The sequence below is a fragment of the Salvia splendens genome, chromosome 11, assembly GCF_004379255.2.
Source record: "Salvia splendens isolate huo1 chromosome 11, SspV2, whole genome shotgun sequence".
Lineage (NCBI taxonomy): Eukaryota > Viridiplantae > Streptophyta > Magnoliopsida > Lamiales > Lamiaceae > Salvia > Salvia splendens.
In genome coordinates, this window is record NC_056042.1 from 34,360,405 (window position 1) to 34,377,619 (window position 17,215).

Here is a 17,215-nt window from a genome sequence, read left to right on the forward strand (position 1 = left end):
TCCTAAGCGAAAAATATATAGTTAATTGTGCTATTAAGAATACAACTGTGTACTATCAATTTTGTTCTCCCAACAGCCAATTTATTAAGCCTTTTTTATCCGGTATAGAATTTAAAAACTTATTTCATATTGTAAAAATAACAAATCATCCTGTTGAATTTTCAAAAGATATGGTGATTTTTATCGTGAAATATAACAAAGAAAAGAGCACTACCTACACACCAAATTAATCCAATTGGCTAAGAGACAACGATGGATAATTAAGTGGAATTTGGAAAAGAGAGAGATGTAGAGAAAAGAAGAAAATAGAATTTCCCTACGTCTCAATTCATTGATTCGTATTCTATTTCTAGACTTATGTATTTCTTTGGCAAAAATAACTCTATTCACCTATTTTATTATGTCTTCTTTCCTCTTATCTTATTATTTCCATCTTTATTATATTTCAATTTAATTCACAATATTTTTTTAATACATGTATCCAAAAGAACTAGTACTTCAGTTAACTTACGACCGAGAAAATAAAATATTTACAGTATATTTTTTCAATTTGACCTTTTTTTTACCCATTGAGTTTTATTGGACTTCTCAATGTATTCTTTTTCCTATAAAATATTCTTTTTATGTGGTTGCTTGTAAAAGATAATTTTATCTCAAAATGCATTTAAGACCTTCACCCTATTTATATATATTCTCTAGATTAGAGTGCCCAACCAAAACAAGCCCTATTAAATTTTTTGGAGGTTGGGGAAAATTTAGTACAGCAAAACAAATTTTTTTTGATTTACTTTATCTTTCAGAGTTGAATTAAAATGGACAATATTCCATTTTTTTCCTTTTTTTTCAAGGTTATGGGCCTGTACCATCTGGGAGTGGCTAGTTTCCTTGTTAGCTTGGCAGTTTACGGGCCTGTACCCATCCGGGGGTGGCTAGTTTCCTTGTTGGCTTGGCAGTTTACGGGCCTGTACCCATCCGGGGGGCTAGTTTACTTGCCATTTCTCGAACTCATCATGAGGTAGATGGGGAACCATCGACGATCCTCTTTAAAAAAAAAAGGGGACAATATTACATTCGATGGACGAAAGATGCTCAAAGCCTAGCAAAGTCAACTCCTAATGATGAAAATCTGAACATTAGTAAAACTGTTAAACCAATATAATAAGTCAAATAATATAGATACATTAAAAGAGTAAACTTTGAGTATAACACCTGAAAAGAGGCTTAAATATAAGTCACTAGTCCAATGAGATAAAAAAAAATTCCTTTATTTAAATGGTTGTAAAATAGATTACTATATACTATTATCGTACTCGATGAGATACTTGTAGCATTTTTTATTTGGTTGTTTGCGGATTGAATAGGGGGTGTTAATAACATCTAGAGTTGAATTGATGTTGAAAACGTTGCTTCTTGATGCAAAATTTTTTATATTTAGAGAATATTGTAAACACTAGTACTCAGCAACCCAGTAATAGTTAGGTTTGCTACGAAAGTGAGGTAACCAATTGAGTTTAATTGATTCATTTCTTTTTGATTTGTGGATGGAATGGTGTGTTTGAATCTTTTGTCAATTGCCATTTGATTTGAAATCTTCCTTCCCTCTTCAAACTGCCAATACTTCATCCGTTCTGAATCGCTGGGTGAACGTAGATTCGTCTAACGGAGTTGTCTGGCCTCGAGCGTACGCAAGGAGCCCCGTGTAGGCAATCATAGCCCCGTTGTCAATGCAGTATCGGTCATCAGTTGTGTTACGGTTTGAAGCTCGACAAACACAACAATAACGCGATGAACTAAAACACACCAAGGATTTACGTGGTTCGATCAAAGATGATCTACGTCCACGGACAACAAAATGGATCTTTATTCACTCCACTCTCAAGATTACAATCTCTCAATCTATCTACTATCTCTTGATTATTCAATGAGCAAAACCGCAAGAAGCTCTTGATGAATACAACAAGAATGAGAAAAATGATTGAGCTAACTAACTTGTATGTGTGTGTGCGTCGACTGCTTTTATATGTGAATGGTTACAACAGAATCATAGAGAGGTTGGATTCTCTAGTAACAAACTCGTGCTGTTACTCCTGATCCTTACTTCAAACGGACTCCTTCCGAGCTGACGTGGATAACCGGACTCCTTCCGAGCTGCCGGACTCCTTCCGAGCTGCCGGACTCCTTCCGAGCTGCCGGACTCCTTCCGAGCTGCCGGACTCCTTCCGAGTTGCCGGACTCCTTCCGAGCTGACTATCCACATTTTTGAGTTGAACTTCACTTCGCATGCAGTCACAACTCCACCTCTTCTCTTATTCTCTTATGCCATCACATTCACACACTACAAATCTCCACCTTGAATGTGAAGCATAGAAACACTTTGTTGTCAACCTTTCCTTGCATTCATTTCTCAACCATATTTACCAACTCCTGACAATAGTTGAACTTGGCAGTTGGTAATGGTTTTGTGAGCATGTCGGCTGGGTTGTGGTCTGTGCTGATCTTCACCACTTTAACTTCTCCCTTGTCAACTTCGTCTCTGACAAAATGCATACGCACGTCAATGTGCTTGCTTCTTTCATGGAATACTTGATGCTTTGCAAGGCACAAAGCACCACTGCTGTCACAGTTGATCTCCACAGCCTTCTGCTTCACACCGAAATCCTCAAGGATCCCCTTTAGCCATTTACACTCCTTAACTGCTTCTGTGAGTGAAATGTACTCGGCCTCTGTGGTGGAGAGGGCCACCACTGACTGCAATCCAGACTTCCAAGAGATGGCTGAACCAAATAGAGTGAAGATATAACCGGATTGTGATTTTCTATTATCCAGATTAGCAGCATAATCTGAGTCACAAAATCCCACCAAGGGCTCGGATCCCACATCATCCACTCCTCCATACACAATGCCAATGCCCTGAGATTGTTTAGCATATCTCATCAGCCATTTCACAGCCTGCCAGTGGCTTTGAATACTCTATCTCTTCAGCAACACACAAAGCATAGTATATCATATCAGCTTGGCTGTATCTTGTAGGTAGCTTCTGTACTCTCCTTGGCCTATCTCTTGCAAGCAAATAGTTATCAAGATTTTGAGCTACTGGAGCTGGCTCTTCATTATTTTCTGGAATAGGACCCTCAGCAGCTACTGGAGCTGGCTCCTCTGCTCCTTCTTGTGACTGATCATCATCATTACCATGCATTCTGCCCAGCTCCACCTCAGTCGAAGTACCACCATAATCAGAGATACCTGCTGCAGGTTGCTTAATCTCAGAGAATGGCATCTTGCCTTCATCAAACTTGACATCTCTACTTATCACCAATTTGTGATTCCCGGGCTCAATGGACCATAGCCTATAGCCCTTCACACCAGGCTGATACCCCAACATAATGCACCTTAAGGCCCTAGCTTCAAGCTTGCTTTGCTTTATGTGTGCATATGCAGCACACCCAAAACTCCTAAGCTGGCAGTAGCTGCTGTCCCTGCCATACCATCTGTAATCCGGGGTATCAAAATCAATAGCTGAGCTGGGGCATTTGTTGATCAAGACTGCTGCTGTTGTCACTGCCTCTCCCCAGAATCTCTTAGGAACACCCGAGCCAAGAATCATGCACCTAACTCTCTCCAATAATGTTCTATTCATCCTCTCAGCAGTGCCATTTTGTTGGGGATTGTTAGGCACTGTTCTGTGTCTTCTAATGCCCTTTTGAGCACAATAACTCTGAAACTCATTCGAAAGAAACTCTAATCCATTATCAGTTCTCAAACACTTGAGGGATCTGCCCTTTTCCAATTCAACTTCAGAGCACCAAACTTTGAATTTTAGAAAAGCTTGAGATTTTTCTTTCAAGATGTATATCCAAACTCTTCTTGAATAGTCATCTATAATTAACATAAAATACCTCCCTCCTCCCTCAGAAACAGTAGGTGAAGGCCCCCACAAATCTGAATGTGCATAATCAAGTGGAGAGGAAGAAGTATGAATACCTTTCTGATATGGAAGCTTCTTGCTCTTTCCTAATGCACAATCCTCACAGCTTGTCAGATTCTGCTGAGTTCCAGATCTTATCAATCCCCTTTTGATGAGCTCTTTCAGGCCCTTCTCTGAGACATGCCCGAGCCTCCTATGCCATAAATCCAAGTCACAGCTAGTAGCAGCATTTACCTGTGAACTGACTTCAGTCTCACCAAGCAAATAATAGAGGGTGTTGATTCTTGTTGCCTTCAACAATTCCTTGCCTCCTTTGGACACTATCATCTCCCCAGCTTTTGACATGAACACACACCCCTTTGCTTCAAGAACACCAAGGGACACCAGATTTCTTTTAACCTCAGGTATATACCTTACCTGAGTAAGAATCAGAGAGGAGCCATCTTCATTTCGGATCTTGATGTCTCCTATTCCCTTCACTTGGCAGATTTGGTTGTTGCCTAGTAGAACGGTGCCATCACTCTTGGTTAGATTCAAGAACCACGACTTGTGAGGACTCATATGAAAACTGCATCCCGAGTCCATAATCCAAGAGTTGCCAATGTCTTGCTCAACTACATTCATTATCTGAGGCATTTCCAGATCTTCAGCAATATCTGCCTCGTTTGCACCATTCTGCTCCTCAGCAACCTTCTTCTTCCAGGAATGACAATTTTTCTTTAAGTGTCCCGGCTTTTTGCAGTAGAAACATTCCCTAGTTTCCCTTTTCTGAGGATCTTTACTCCCCTGATACTTAGCCTTTGCATTCTTGGTTTTCTGCATGGGCTTCTTGCCTTTGAATCTGACATTCAAGGCTTCTGCTGAATGATCAGTGGTGGATTTGATGGTGGATTTCTGCAATTGTTTGGCTCTCAAAACCGATTGCACTTCATCAAGAGTGATGGTTTTCTCCCGGCCATACAACATCGCATCCTTCAAATGATCAAAAGACTTTGGCAAAGCATTAAGAAGGAGAATAGCTTTATCTTCATCAACTAAACTCACATCAATATTTTCAAGGTCATCAATGGCCTTGTTGAATTCCTCCAGCTGCTCCTCTACGCCCCTTTCTTCAAGAAATCGATAGGAGTATAGTTTCTGCTTCATGAACAGCCGATTTGCCAAAGATTTCGTCATGTACAAGTTCTCCAATTTAGACCACACATCAGCGGCAGTCTTCTCCTTGGCCACCTCGCGCAAAACCTTATCCCCCAAGCAGAGAATAATTGCGCTATGCGCGCGATCAAGCATCTCCTGCCTTTTGATCGCAGCTTTCGGATCCTCTTCCACCACTGCAGCATCTTTATCGATAGGCTTCAGCGCCTCCGCCAGACCCTGCTGCACAAGGACGGCCTTCATCTTGATGCGCCATAACCCGAAGTCGTTGCGCCCGGTGAATTTCTCGGTTTCCAATTTCGTCGTCGCCATCGCTCCGCTTCCCACAGACGGCGCCAGTTGTTACGGTTTGAAGCTCGACAAACACAACAATAACGCGATGAACTAAAACACACCAAGGATTTACGTGGTTCGATCAAAGATGATCTACGTCCACGGACAACAAAATGGATCTTTATTCACTCCACTCTCAAGATTACAATCTCTCAATCTATCTACTATCTCTTGATTATTCAATGAGCAAAACCGCAAGAAGCTCTTGATGAATACAACAAGAATGAGAAAAATGATTGAGCTAACTAACTTGTATGTGTGTGTGCGTCGACTGCTTTTATATGTGAATGGTTACAACAGAATCATAGAGAGGTTGGATTCTCTAGTAACAAACTCGTGCTGTTACTCCTGATCCTTACTTCAAACGGACTCCTTCCGAGCTGACGTGGATAACCGGACTCCTTCCGAGCTGCCGGACTCCTTCCGAGCTGCCGGACTCCTTCCGAGCTGCCGGACTCCTTCCGAGCTGCCGGACTCCTTCCGAGTTGCCGGACTCCTTCCGAGCTGACTATCCACATTTTTGAGTTGAACTTCACTTCGCATGCAGTCACAACTCCACCTCTTCTCTTATTCTCTTATGCCATCACATTCACACACTACAAGTTGCAAACAACTTCCCTCCCCTTTCACTACACATAACAACCATCATCTCCTGTAACCGTTCATTCTTCCAAAGTTGTGATAAGATGCGAATGACTATAGCTGATACCTACAAAGAAACACGTCATATTAAGCCTCGGAACCCCAATGTTACATATCAATAATACAACCACCAATAAAAACAGTCATTTCAGTGTTGCGTTCCATAGTTGATACAATTTCAAGAGGCCAGAAAGAAAAGGACAAAAATCACCAATTTGTAACATCCAAAAAGGATCTATAGGCATTTCAAAGAACTCACAAAAGATAGCAATCAAGGAAAAACCCTCTACTCGAAGCGATCAATGTTGTTTGCCTAATGTATATTTATTCCAAAGAGGTCTCTATGGTCTTCTTATAGTCCACAAAAAGTAAAGAACATTTACCCTCAAACTTCAGCAGATACTTGGTCTCATTTAATATCAGTTCAACCAGAGTAACACCAATCAAACTAAATCAAAATGGAAATAATGTGATCCTAAGCTTTATAAATTGGTAATAGAGCTGAATTTATTTGGAGTCGAAATAACTAAGAGCTATTCGAGCTGAGACTGCATAACATACAAAAGAAAAGTGAATTCATACTTGAAGAGGGGCCCTTGGTGTAGCAAAGGCAGTCAATATCCTGTGGTGTAATGTTGGCCTGAGGCCCAAGCCTTTCCCCTCCCTCCAGAATCCCGAGGGGGAAAGAGAAAGAAGAAAAAAAGGAAGAATTTTGTTCTTTCAAGGGAAAAGAATTTTGTTCGCGCTTCGGAACGCATCTTGCAAGGGAAAAGAATTATTCTGGGTCTCGCGCTAGAGACTTGCATGGAAATGGAATGTCATTAAAATGAGGCCGCTTGTCAGGATTGCTCGACCGCGGCTAAATGCTGTAGGACATGTAGCCTTGCATTATGCCGAGGACAAACAATGTTAATAACTAATGCAAGCATTGAAAGACCCACATTTAAACAACAGTTTGGGTTTTTTGAGAAATGTAACAAATGATTCCAACATACTTCAAACTGTATATTGTCCTTAATAAATGGCCAAACGAGTAAAGGTCTAAAACATCGATAGATAGTATCTCCAGGCTTAAACTTGGATATCATCAAGAAATATCAATATTAGTTGAGTGTCAACAAGTTAATACTGGAGGTTTCTTTTCTTACATGCTGCAATGAACAATTCAATCAATCCTATGGATATATGAATATCAACAACAACAACATGATTTTATGCTAAATGAGATACAAATAAGAGCATCTCTCAAGATCCTTAAACAAGGTCCTTTTTGTAGTAGTATATGACATTGATTCTATATATGATTCCAGAACAAGACAAGTACTACATAGGAAGAAGAGTTCTTGTCCTGCCATCTAACTAATTAATAATAGTAATACTGAATTAAAAATTGAATATGATACATTTTGAACGATTTAATATATATGAATATATTATGAGGAATATTTAAGTGTGCTAATCGAATGCTTGTGCCAAAAGCAATTGGTACAAGAAATGAAGTTATGATAAAATTATTTTTCTTAATCACCACGGCATACCACAATTTTAACTTTGTAAGTGCCCTTTGTTGTCTTTTCAACCAGATCCACAGGGGTAATTTTGTCCTTACAGATAACCGACCTGAACCGTCGCGGGTTAAAAAGGCGGCAAAAATTCTTCATTTTACCTCAGGAAGTTCGTTGCAGCAGATATTGTACGGAGAGCTTCTCTATTTGTACCTTCAGTTTTCAGCCATGAATTCGTTGAATTCCACCTCGATAATGGCGAAGAGGTTCTCGGAGGTGAGAAGCAGCGCGAAGGCCGTTGTTCATAGTGAGCCGTTGATCCAGAATTATTCGAATTTCAAGCGGAGCTCTTGCCCGGAGCGCTTGATGTTCTACCAGAACGGATCGTGGGTTGATTATTCCGAGGAAGTGTCGGAATTGCTGAAATTAGGGTTTGCGGAGGGTCGGCCGGTGGTTGAGGCTCAATTGCTCGGGTACAGCTGTTTGTTTGACTTGTACCGCATGCTCGAGATTGATTTGGAGTCCGGTAATCAGCGTTCCATCGCTTGGATTGATACTGGTGGTAAGTGCTTTTTCCCTAAAACGTTCGTCAACAGCTGCGAAAATGATCGTGAGGTGGAATTGGGCGATGGCGATGAGAGCTGCGCGAGGATTGAAATTGATGTCAGAATTGTTGAGAATTCGGGGGATCGCGAGGGTGCGGGGTTGAAGGAAGGTGTGAATTTTGGTAAGAGGGGGAGAATCGACGATGTGGAGGAGAGTTTTTGTGGCGCCGCTGCGAAAAGGGTGAAAATAGATGAGAGTGAGTTGCAATCATCGCGGTGGCCGAAGGCGAGGAATTTGGCAGCTGGGGAGAAACGGTATGAGATAGTGAGGAATCTGTTCTTATCCGGGCTGGAGAATGTGGAGCCGGGTGCTATGGTTACCGCCATTCATCAATGTGTGCGGACGGGACCTTTGGATAAAGCGCGTTCTGAGGTTTTTTCCAAGCAAATGGAGATCATGAAACGAGCTAGAGGTGGGATTAATGTGGTTTTCGCGTGGTGTGGGATGTCCTCCCGGGGCGTGGAGAGCGTCTTGATGCATGGGTTTGGAATCCCTAGCAAGTTATCTCGATCAGCCAGTCATGGCGTTGGAATTCACTTGTCACCTATACGATTGCCCCAACATAGGTATAATTCGATGCATACTCATTCTATTATCTTTGTATTGCTGTGTGTGCAGGTTGATTCTTATAATGTTAATGTATTGGTAGATTATTGAGATGGAATGTATGTATAACTATTTGTTTGTTTGTGTATGTTTGTATTTGGTATATGTTTCCGGAGTTGCGTATTTTCTAGTAATATTTTGGTTGGGATGGACAGTGCAATGTTGGCTGAGGTGGATGAGAATGGTGAGAAGCATGTCATATTGTGTAGAGTGATATTGGGAAGATGCGAGAAGGTTGAAGCAGGATCGCTACAGTCGTATCCTTCAAGTGTGGAGTACGATACTGGTGTTGATGATTTGAACAATCCTAGGTGGTATACTGTGTGGCAGGGGAATATGAACACTCATATTCTACCAGAATGCGTGGTCAGCTACCGGCCTGTAAATATAAATGGTAATAGATAGCTTTCTATAGATGTGAACTTTGATTAAATCCTGGTGTGTCTTTGAAACTAAGCGTTAATTGATATTTCAGGTTCTGTAAATAGTATCCCTAAGAATAGGGTTCCTCATCCGTCGACATTTATTGCAAAGCTATTCACCAAGCTGAGAGGTTTGCTTCCTTTCCCGCAGTTTTGCGAGTTGCAAACTTCGTGGGAGTCGTGCAAGGTGATAATTTTGTTCCCTCAATCTGATGCAGAATGTTTAGTTAGGTTTTAATTTGCACTTATGCATTTTAAGTATCAAACATATCTTTTTGCAGAAAGGGAAGTTGGGGAAACATGCTTTCATGAAAAAATTACGATTACTTGTTGGAGATGATGTGCTGCACTCTACCATTCATGACATTCGTGGCTGAGAATAAGTCTTCTGTACTTGTATGTTCATAGTTGGCAGAATAGAATTAGATAGTTTTAGTCAAAACCTGTTGGAATAGGGAATCACTCTCCAATGTATGGATCTATTGAGAAACCTAATCAAATTAGGAAAGCTAGTTTGATCTACAGCTATGAATAAGAGGTTTTTATTGAACAGTTTCTACAACTTCTTTTCTCTAGTTCCCTTGTTATACCTGATCTTCTTCTCGTATTTCATACTTTGTGCTATGCTCCTCTTGGTGCTCATTAAAGTTTATGATACAATTAAAGGCTTAGTTACTGAGTTCATACTCGTAATGCAGATCTTTGTGAGGAGAACATTCCTCCATTATGGAGACTGGTTTTTTCATCATTATTTTGTTCTGTATTGCAAATAGTTTAATCTTTTAATATGCCTTAAATGAAATCTTAGTCCTGTTGATTATTGAGTATGTCCATCCAAAGTTTCGATGAGGAAGGGGCAGTATTGGAAGAGGTGCTATAAATTCAGATACCTACCATTCAAATATAGATTTTCGTACTTATATGTTATGATCTCGGCCATCAAAATTTTAGATCTGACAATTAACATACAGTCTTAGGCCATTAGCAATGGGGCGCCCTAAGGCGCGCCACGTCAGCAGTTTTATCATCCTACCTCCTCACCTGCAGTGGGGCGCCCTATGGCGCGATGATACGATCCCGACCGAAGACCAAGTGACGCTAGAGCCGGCCGTCGAACCCCAAGCAGTACGGGAGGTAGAACGAAACAGAGAGAGCGCGGAGGACGGAGGGACAAAGGAAGTGCGTGTCGAGGCTTCCATCGCGAGGTCGAGGCCGACAAGGAATGCGAAGCCTCCGAACAGATTCGGCGACTTCGTCGCCCAGTAGCAATTTCCATGTTTTCTTTATTCGAATAGGAGTAGGAGTCGTAGTTAGTATTTTATTTTTGGATATTATTATTTATTATTTTTGCATTTAATTCGAGCGTAATTATAAGCTCCGTCGGGTTTTCTTGTTGGTTCTTTCCCGATGTAGGATTAGGTCGAACCAAACCTAGGGTCCATAGATTATAAATAGGGCTATTTTGTTCATAACCTTTCATGAATAAAATTATTGATTGCCCAACGATTTGTTGATAACTTGATAAACAAGCTTCGAACTCGATTGCCTGACGGGGAAGAATCCCGCACACAATCCGTTCGAGTTAAACCGCCGACCCTAACTTGGGCGCCGGTACGTTTGATCGCCGCCGAAGGGAGAATCGGGGCTGTTGGAGGGAAAGGGTCTTAACAACTGGTGCTTTCAGTTGAACTCATGCGACGATACAACAACTACGGAAGGGCGGGATGGGGTCAGTCCCGGCGTGGACAGCCGCCGTTTCGCCGTGATACGGGGGGGGGTTTTCTCAGCCCCCGTTTGAGGATCTGGAGACGGAGACCGGACCAGGGGATGAGGTGCAGCAAGGCGACACCGTCAACAATAAACTAGATCGATTGTTGGATCGATTCGATAAATTGGATGTATGGAGAGACGAGACAGATCGTAGGTTCGAGAATTTAGAACCACTCCTTTCCCGCGAGACGGAACCTCCGTCGCGACTGGATGATTGGGAGGAGTACGGCGATGGGAATATTCGGGGACGAAAGGCGTGGGACAGGGGGTACAGGCCTCGCCACCAAAACGGAGATCGTCAGGAGGGGTTCGGCAGTGGGGCCGACGCCTGGGACCAATCGGGGTCAGGCTCTGCCCGTAACAGGGGTACCGGGTTCTCCCAAGCCTTTGATCGCCCGCCTTCGTGTTGGGATCCTCCCCAACGCTTTCACTCACGGGATTCAGCCTTTGATACATCAGACAGAGTGAAGATGGCTGCCCCTCGATTCGATGGCTCTGACGCGACGAATTGGGTGTCGAGAGTCCAGTATTACTTTAATCATCTGTTGATGCCGGATGCACAGCGATTACACTATGCGGTGATGTTGTTTGATCCCCCGGCATCAGAGTGGGTCTTTAATTATTGCGCGAACAACGAGTTCGTCACGTGGCAGGAGTTTTTGGAGGACGTACGCCATCGCTTTGACAGGCAGAGTTTTCAAGACTATTTTGGCTTACTGGCGAAATTGACACAAACGGGGTCGGTGCTCGAGTATCATGATACTTTTGAAAAGTACCTCAACCGGGTTCGGGGCATTCCGGAGAAAAAGTTGTTCACGCTGTTCGTGGCAGGTCTGAGGCCTGATATGCAGGAACGGGTGCGCCTCCATCGGCCGCCGTCTCTGGCTGCGGCAATGGCCTTGAGCTTGGAGCTGGCCGATTCTTTGGGCGACCGCCAGCCCCCACAACAAAATGCTCGTCGACCTTGGCAGACTCGGGATGGCCTGTCACGCCCGCATTTTCTAAGGATAGAAAACACGGTTGATCGCGACTAGGGGAGGGTTAAAGAAGCGGGGAAGAAAGGGGAGAACAAGAATACTTGACCCGAAAACGTTTAATTAGAGGAAGTTCACTTCAAAACAATGTACTGTAGCGACATTTCTAAAGTTAAAGTAAACAGAGTTTAAATGAAAACATTGTATCAGATTACAAAGCAGCGGAAAAGACCAAGAGATAGATAATGCCGGGTATGACGACACGACACCATCCAAAAGGCAAAGTAAAAACACAATTTTGACTTTAATTGCTCAACATCCGTCATCCCCATCGTCGCTCAACCTGCACATTAAGAAAACAACATGCAGGGCTGAGTACTTATTGCACTCAGTGGACACACGCCAAAATCATAGTTTGTCATGCCATAACAGTGTAACCTTGGGGTTTTAAGTGTAAAGAAAATAACCCAAGTACACTAAAACATATTTCATAAATTCGACTGCGCAGTCATTTTCAGATATTGCCACCCTTATTCCCACCATCATACACTATCTGATCCAACGGGTGACAAGGGGCGTGGCCACACCCCAGGTCAACTAGACCGGCCAACTTGCTCTCAGATGGCTCCCGATCTCGTGTACACTAGCCTGAGGGTTCGCAGCCCAACAGACCCGAATTCGATTAAACATATGTGGTAAACCACTTCAGATAGGTTTCAAAACAAAACAGTTGGCAAGACAAACAGTTCATCTCCATAAACATTTCCGGAACAACGTCCGTATTAAAGATAACCCACAAAATAGTAGGGTAGAAAAGCCCACCTCAAAAGCTTATGATTTCCGTAAAATTCCTCGTTCTGACTTTTAGCGTGCGTGCGAACCACCTTTTCGGAAAACACATAAAATTCATATCAAAAATCGGTAACGACGATAATTAGAATGCATGCACTCTAATTAATATCCTTTAAATTCTCTTTCTCGATTTTTGTGCATGTTCGATTATTCGGCGGCCGCCCAAGCCGTCGCGTGCGACGCCGGTCGGCCGCTTACGCTCGCTCTTCCTTCGTTGACTCCTCGTATTTTTCCTTAGCATCGAAAATAATTTTTAAAAAAAATTATTTAAGCGCTTACTTAAATTTTCCGTAATTATTTACTGGAGAAAAGTATTATCTCAAACCTAGGTAAATTATTCATTCTTCAAGAAGTCTTCCGGAAATTAATTAAATAATTTTCCCCGATTAGATTTTAATTTACGGCCCAAAAGATTAAGCTCAGCCCACCTTATTCCTCAAAAAAATTGATTAGGAAGCCCATCATTTAAATTAGAGTTCCAATTAATTATAAAAAGGCCCAACAACAACCAAACTAAACCAAGGCCCAATTAACTAAAAATTACATGGCCCAAAACTCTCTCTATCACCTTCCTCTCTCTCTCTCCTCCCTCCTTTCTCTCTCCCCGTCTCCTCCCCTCACCGCCGTCTGCCGTCCACGAAGCCCCGCCCCCGTCGCCCTCTCTCCGGCTCGACGCCATCGACGGGGTCGTCGCCACTGCACCATCGTCGAGGAGTCTCCACTCGCGCCGCCGTCGCAGGGTCGCCGTTGGGAAGCTGCTGTCCGTCGTGGAGTTACCGCCGCTGCTGCCTCGCCGTGACACCGCTGCTGCCGCGACGCCGCTGCTGGGTCGCCACGACGCTGCCGCTGCTGCCACGGGGACGAGGAGCTGCCGCCATCGCCACCGGGAACCGTCGCCTGCCCCGGATCGTCGAGCACGGCTGCCCGCCGTTGCCCGTCGCCGGCGGTGGTTCTTTCTCCACCGAAACCACTCCGAATCGTTACGCAAAACACGTTATGTTTATAAAGTCACGTTCTTTCTTAGTTTCGGTTACGCGCGGCGATCGTTTGGTCGATTCTTACGGATTGTTACATGGTTTGGTTATGGAAGAAAACTATGGAACAAGAAGGTATAACATGTATGCAAAGCTACTACAATACATGCTTTGAGATAGAAAAGAATTATACCTCCAAAATGGTTGAAAATGGTGGAAGAAAAACAACGAATGGTGGCTTCAAAGCTTCCTCCTTCTTCCCGTCGGCTTCCTCTCAGCGCCTCTCCTTCTTCTCTCTTCTTCTCTTTTTTTTTGCCAAATGAAAGTGGTGTGTGGTGCTAGAGGGGTTTGAGGAGGGTGTAGGTGTTGATGAGGGGAGTGGAGAGGTGGAGAAAACCGTTCGGTCATGGGGGGGTGAAAAACCGTCGGTCATGGAGAAAAAAGAAGGAGAAGGGTTCTTGGGCTTGCTCCCTTTTTTGGAAAAGAATGGACTCCCACTTTAATTAGATTGGTTTGAGCTCATTTAGTTGAAAGCCCAAGTTTGTAAAATTCTTTATCAATGGGTTGGATTTCTTTAAATAATTAGGGTCCAAACCATTTTGTAGATAGACAATTGGACTCTAATTAAATTTGCAAAGCCCAATATAAATTCATACTTTATATTTTCATATTTTCCTTCGATAATTAAAATTCACAAAACTTTATTAACTTTCGTTATCTTGTTCTTCACAAAATTAAAGAACGTCTAACGTCACAACTTATATTTGGTGTTGTTCCAAATATAATTTCTTCGACCGTTCCTCGATTTACGTGTGTGGTCTTCCATAAAAAAAAAATATATCCATCTCCACGTATTTCATCCTTCTTGCCAAAAATAGCAACTTCATCGTCATTCTTTCAACGAGTCCTTCAAACACGTCTCCAAGAAAACTCTATTATTTAACTAAAAGAGACGTCGTTACTTCACGACATATTTTAATTAGTACTTAAAAAGTACGGGCGTTACATGGCCGTAGTCAGGCAGGCCCGAATGCGGGTCAACCACCGCCGCCCATTGTTGCCAACCAGCCTCCACAGGCTAACCGCGGCAGTGCTCCAACCCCCTCCCGTCAGCCTCTGATATGCGTGTCCCAGGCTGAGAAGGCAGAGCGTGCGAGGCTAGGCCTATGCTATTTTTGCCCAGAGAAGTGGGTAATTGGCCACGTGTGCAAGCAACGCCTCCTCTGCTATGCCGATAAGGCAGACGAAGGGGAAGCTGGCGACTTTGAAACACTTACTACGGAGGAAGACGCAGACACGGAGGTAGCACATGTCCACACTATGCATGAGGGTAGACGTTCGCGACCCTTGAAGGTGATTGGAACAATTCGAGAACGGGAAGTATGCGTTTTGATTGATACAGGGAGCGATCGGGACTTCCTTCACCCGCGAATTGCGGAGGGCTTACACCTACCTCTTTCACCCATCCGGCCGTTTAGAGTGATCGTGGGAAATGGCGACGCGCTGCTTTGCTCGCACATTTCGAAACAAACAAGATTGGTGATACAGGGGACAGAATTTCTGGTGGATTTGCACATTCTTCCTGTACATGGACCGGATGTAATTTTGGGGATGGACTGGCTCGAGTCCTTGGGGCCGATCACGGCGGATTTCGCAGACAAGAGGCTGACTTTCTCACAAGGAGATCGACGGGTAGTGCTGAAGGGTATTGTGCCGCCGCCGCGTCGCGTTACTCTGAACGTCTTGTCCTCATTAGTGCCGTCACACGAGGTGCTAGACATGTTCGAGTTATTATTGTTGGACCTGGAGGCCGATCAGTCAGGGCAGTCGGCGGGAGAGGAATTTCCGGAGAATCTCCCGTTCGAAGTATTGGAAGTTTTGACACGTTTCCGTCCTATTTTCAGTCTGCCAGCGGGAATGCCACCGAAACGGCTTTTCGATCATCGTGTTCACTTGCTGCCGGGTACGCGACCCATCAACGTACGGCCTTATCGCTATCCTTACTTTCAGAAGAATGAGATTGGGCGGCAGGTGAAAGACATGCTTGAACAGGGCATCATTCAACGAAGCAACAGCCCGTTCTCGTCACCTGTACTCCTTATTCGGAAGAAGGACGGAACGTTCCGTTTTTGCATCGATTACCGAGCTTTGAACAGTGCAACAGTCCCGGACCACTTTCCTATCCCGACCGCTGATGAACTCTTTGACGAGTTAGGGAAAGCTCGAATCTTCACTAAGTTGGATCTACGTTCGGGGTACCACCAGATAAGAATGCATGACGAGGACGTGTTCAAGACAGCGTTTCGTACTCATGATGGCCATTTCGAGTTTCTGGTCATGCCTTTCGGGCTCACTCGCCATCGACTTTTCAGGCTGCTATGAACGCTATCTTCCAACCAATGCTCCGTAAGTTTGTTATCGTCTTCTTTGACGATATTTTGGTATACAGCCCGACGACCGAGGCACACGTGCAGCACCTGGCCGCCGTTTTGGACGTGTTACAGAAGAACAGTTTCTTCGTGAAATTGTCGAAGTGCTCTTTTTGTAGCTCCACGGTGGAATATTTGGGGCATCTAATTGGTGACGGACTGGTGAAAGCCGATCCAAGTAAGATTTCGGCCATGACTGCCTGGCCGAAACCCAAGTCTGTGAAGCAGCTCCGAGGTTTCTTGGGTTTGACGGGTTACTACCGTCGTTTTATTGCTGGCTATGCTATGATTGCGGCACCGTTAACCGAGTTGCTCAAAAAGGATGCCTTCACCTGGTCTTCCGACGCCGAGACAAGCTTCGAAAATTTGAAGAAAGCCATGACCTCGGCACCGGTTCTTCGCCTGCCGGATTTCGATAGGTAGTTCTGTGTAGAGACCGACGCGTCGGATGTGGGCATTGGGGCAGTATTGTTACAGGATGCACATCCCATAGCGTTCTTCAGCAAGAAATTGGGTCCTCGACGACGGGTGGCTTCTACGTATCACAAAGAGTTGTACGCGATTGTGGAGGCAGTACAGAAGTGGCGCCAATACCTCCTAGGGCGTGAGTTCGTGATCCGGAGCGATCAAAAGAGCTTAAAAGAGCTATTACAGCAGGTGGTCCAAACCCCGGATCAGCAGCTCTATGTGCGGAAATTAATGGGGTACAAATTCAAAATTGAATACAAAACAGACACTTCTAACCGTGCGGCGGACGCCCTTTCCCGTCACGCTGACCCAAGCGACGGGGTCTCCGAGGCCAGCGGAGCGAGCGCTGAGCTCGGTGATGAGCTAGCAGACGGGGCCCTCCTGACGGCAGTCGTCTGCCCGGTCCCGCGACTAATTGAATGATTACGCAGCGAGACAACATCGTCGCCGGTGATGCGTGAGATAACAAAGGAGATCAAAGAAGGACGCGCTCCACCTCATTTATCGTGGGTGGATGGGCTCGTTTACTATAACCGACGGATTTTTGTGGGATC

General features: G+C 44.1%; 2 protein-coding genes across 2 annotated transcripts; both read left to right on the forward strand.

Moving 5' to 3' along the window:
• Positions 1-7,735: 7,735 nt before the first annotated feature.
• On the forward strand, positions 7,736-9,769 carry LOC121753557 (probable inactive poly [ADP-ribose] polymerase SRO3). Its single transcript, XM_042148766.1, has 4 exons — positions 7,736-8,732; positions 8,928-9,166; positions 9,248-9,381; positions 9,476-9,769. Exons 1-4 carry the CDS (start codon positions 7,789-7,791, stop codon positions 9,569-9,571), a joined length of 1,413 nt encoding a protein of 470 aa, XP_042004700.1. The 5' UTR covers positions 7,736-7,788; the 3' UTR covers positions 9,572-9,769.
• A 1,665-nt stretch (positions 9,770-11,434) lies between these two features.
• LOC121754869 lies at positions 11,435-16,146 on the forward strand. Its single transcript, XM_042150160.1, has 2 exons — positions 11,435-11,949; positions 14,781-16,146. Exons 1-2 carry the CDS (start codon positions 11,435-11,437, stop codon positions 16,144-16,146), a joined length of 1,881 nt encoding a protein of 626 aa, XP_042006094.1.
• The last annotated feature ends 1,069 nt before the right edge of the window (positions 16,147-17,215 follow it).

Bases quoted from the DNA above. Each gene is read 5' to 3' on its own strand.
- LOC121753557 (XM_042148766.1), top strand. From the start codon at position 7,789: ATGAATTCGTTGAATTCCACCTCGATAATGGCGAAGAGGTTCTCGGAG. The intron at 8,733-8,927 runs GTATAATTCGAT...TGGGATGGACAG, and splicing joins ATACGATTGCCCCAACATAG to TGCAATGTTGGCTGAGGTGG. The intron at 9,167-9,247 runs GTAATAGATAGC...TTGATATTTCAG, and splicing joins CCGGCCTGTAAATATAAATG to GTTCTGTAAATAGTATCCCT.
- LOC121754869 (XM_042150160.1), top strand. From the start codon at position 11,435: ATGGCTGCCCCTCGATTCGATGGCTCTGACGCGACGAATTGGGTGTCG. The intron at 11,950-14,780 runs GTCACGCCCGCA...ACATGGCCGTAG, and splicing joins TGGCAGACTCGGGATGGCCT to TCAGGCAGGCCCGAATGCGG.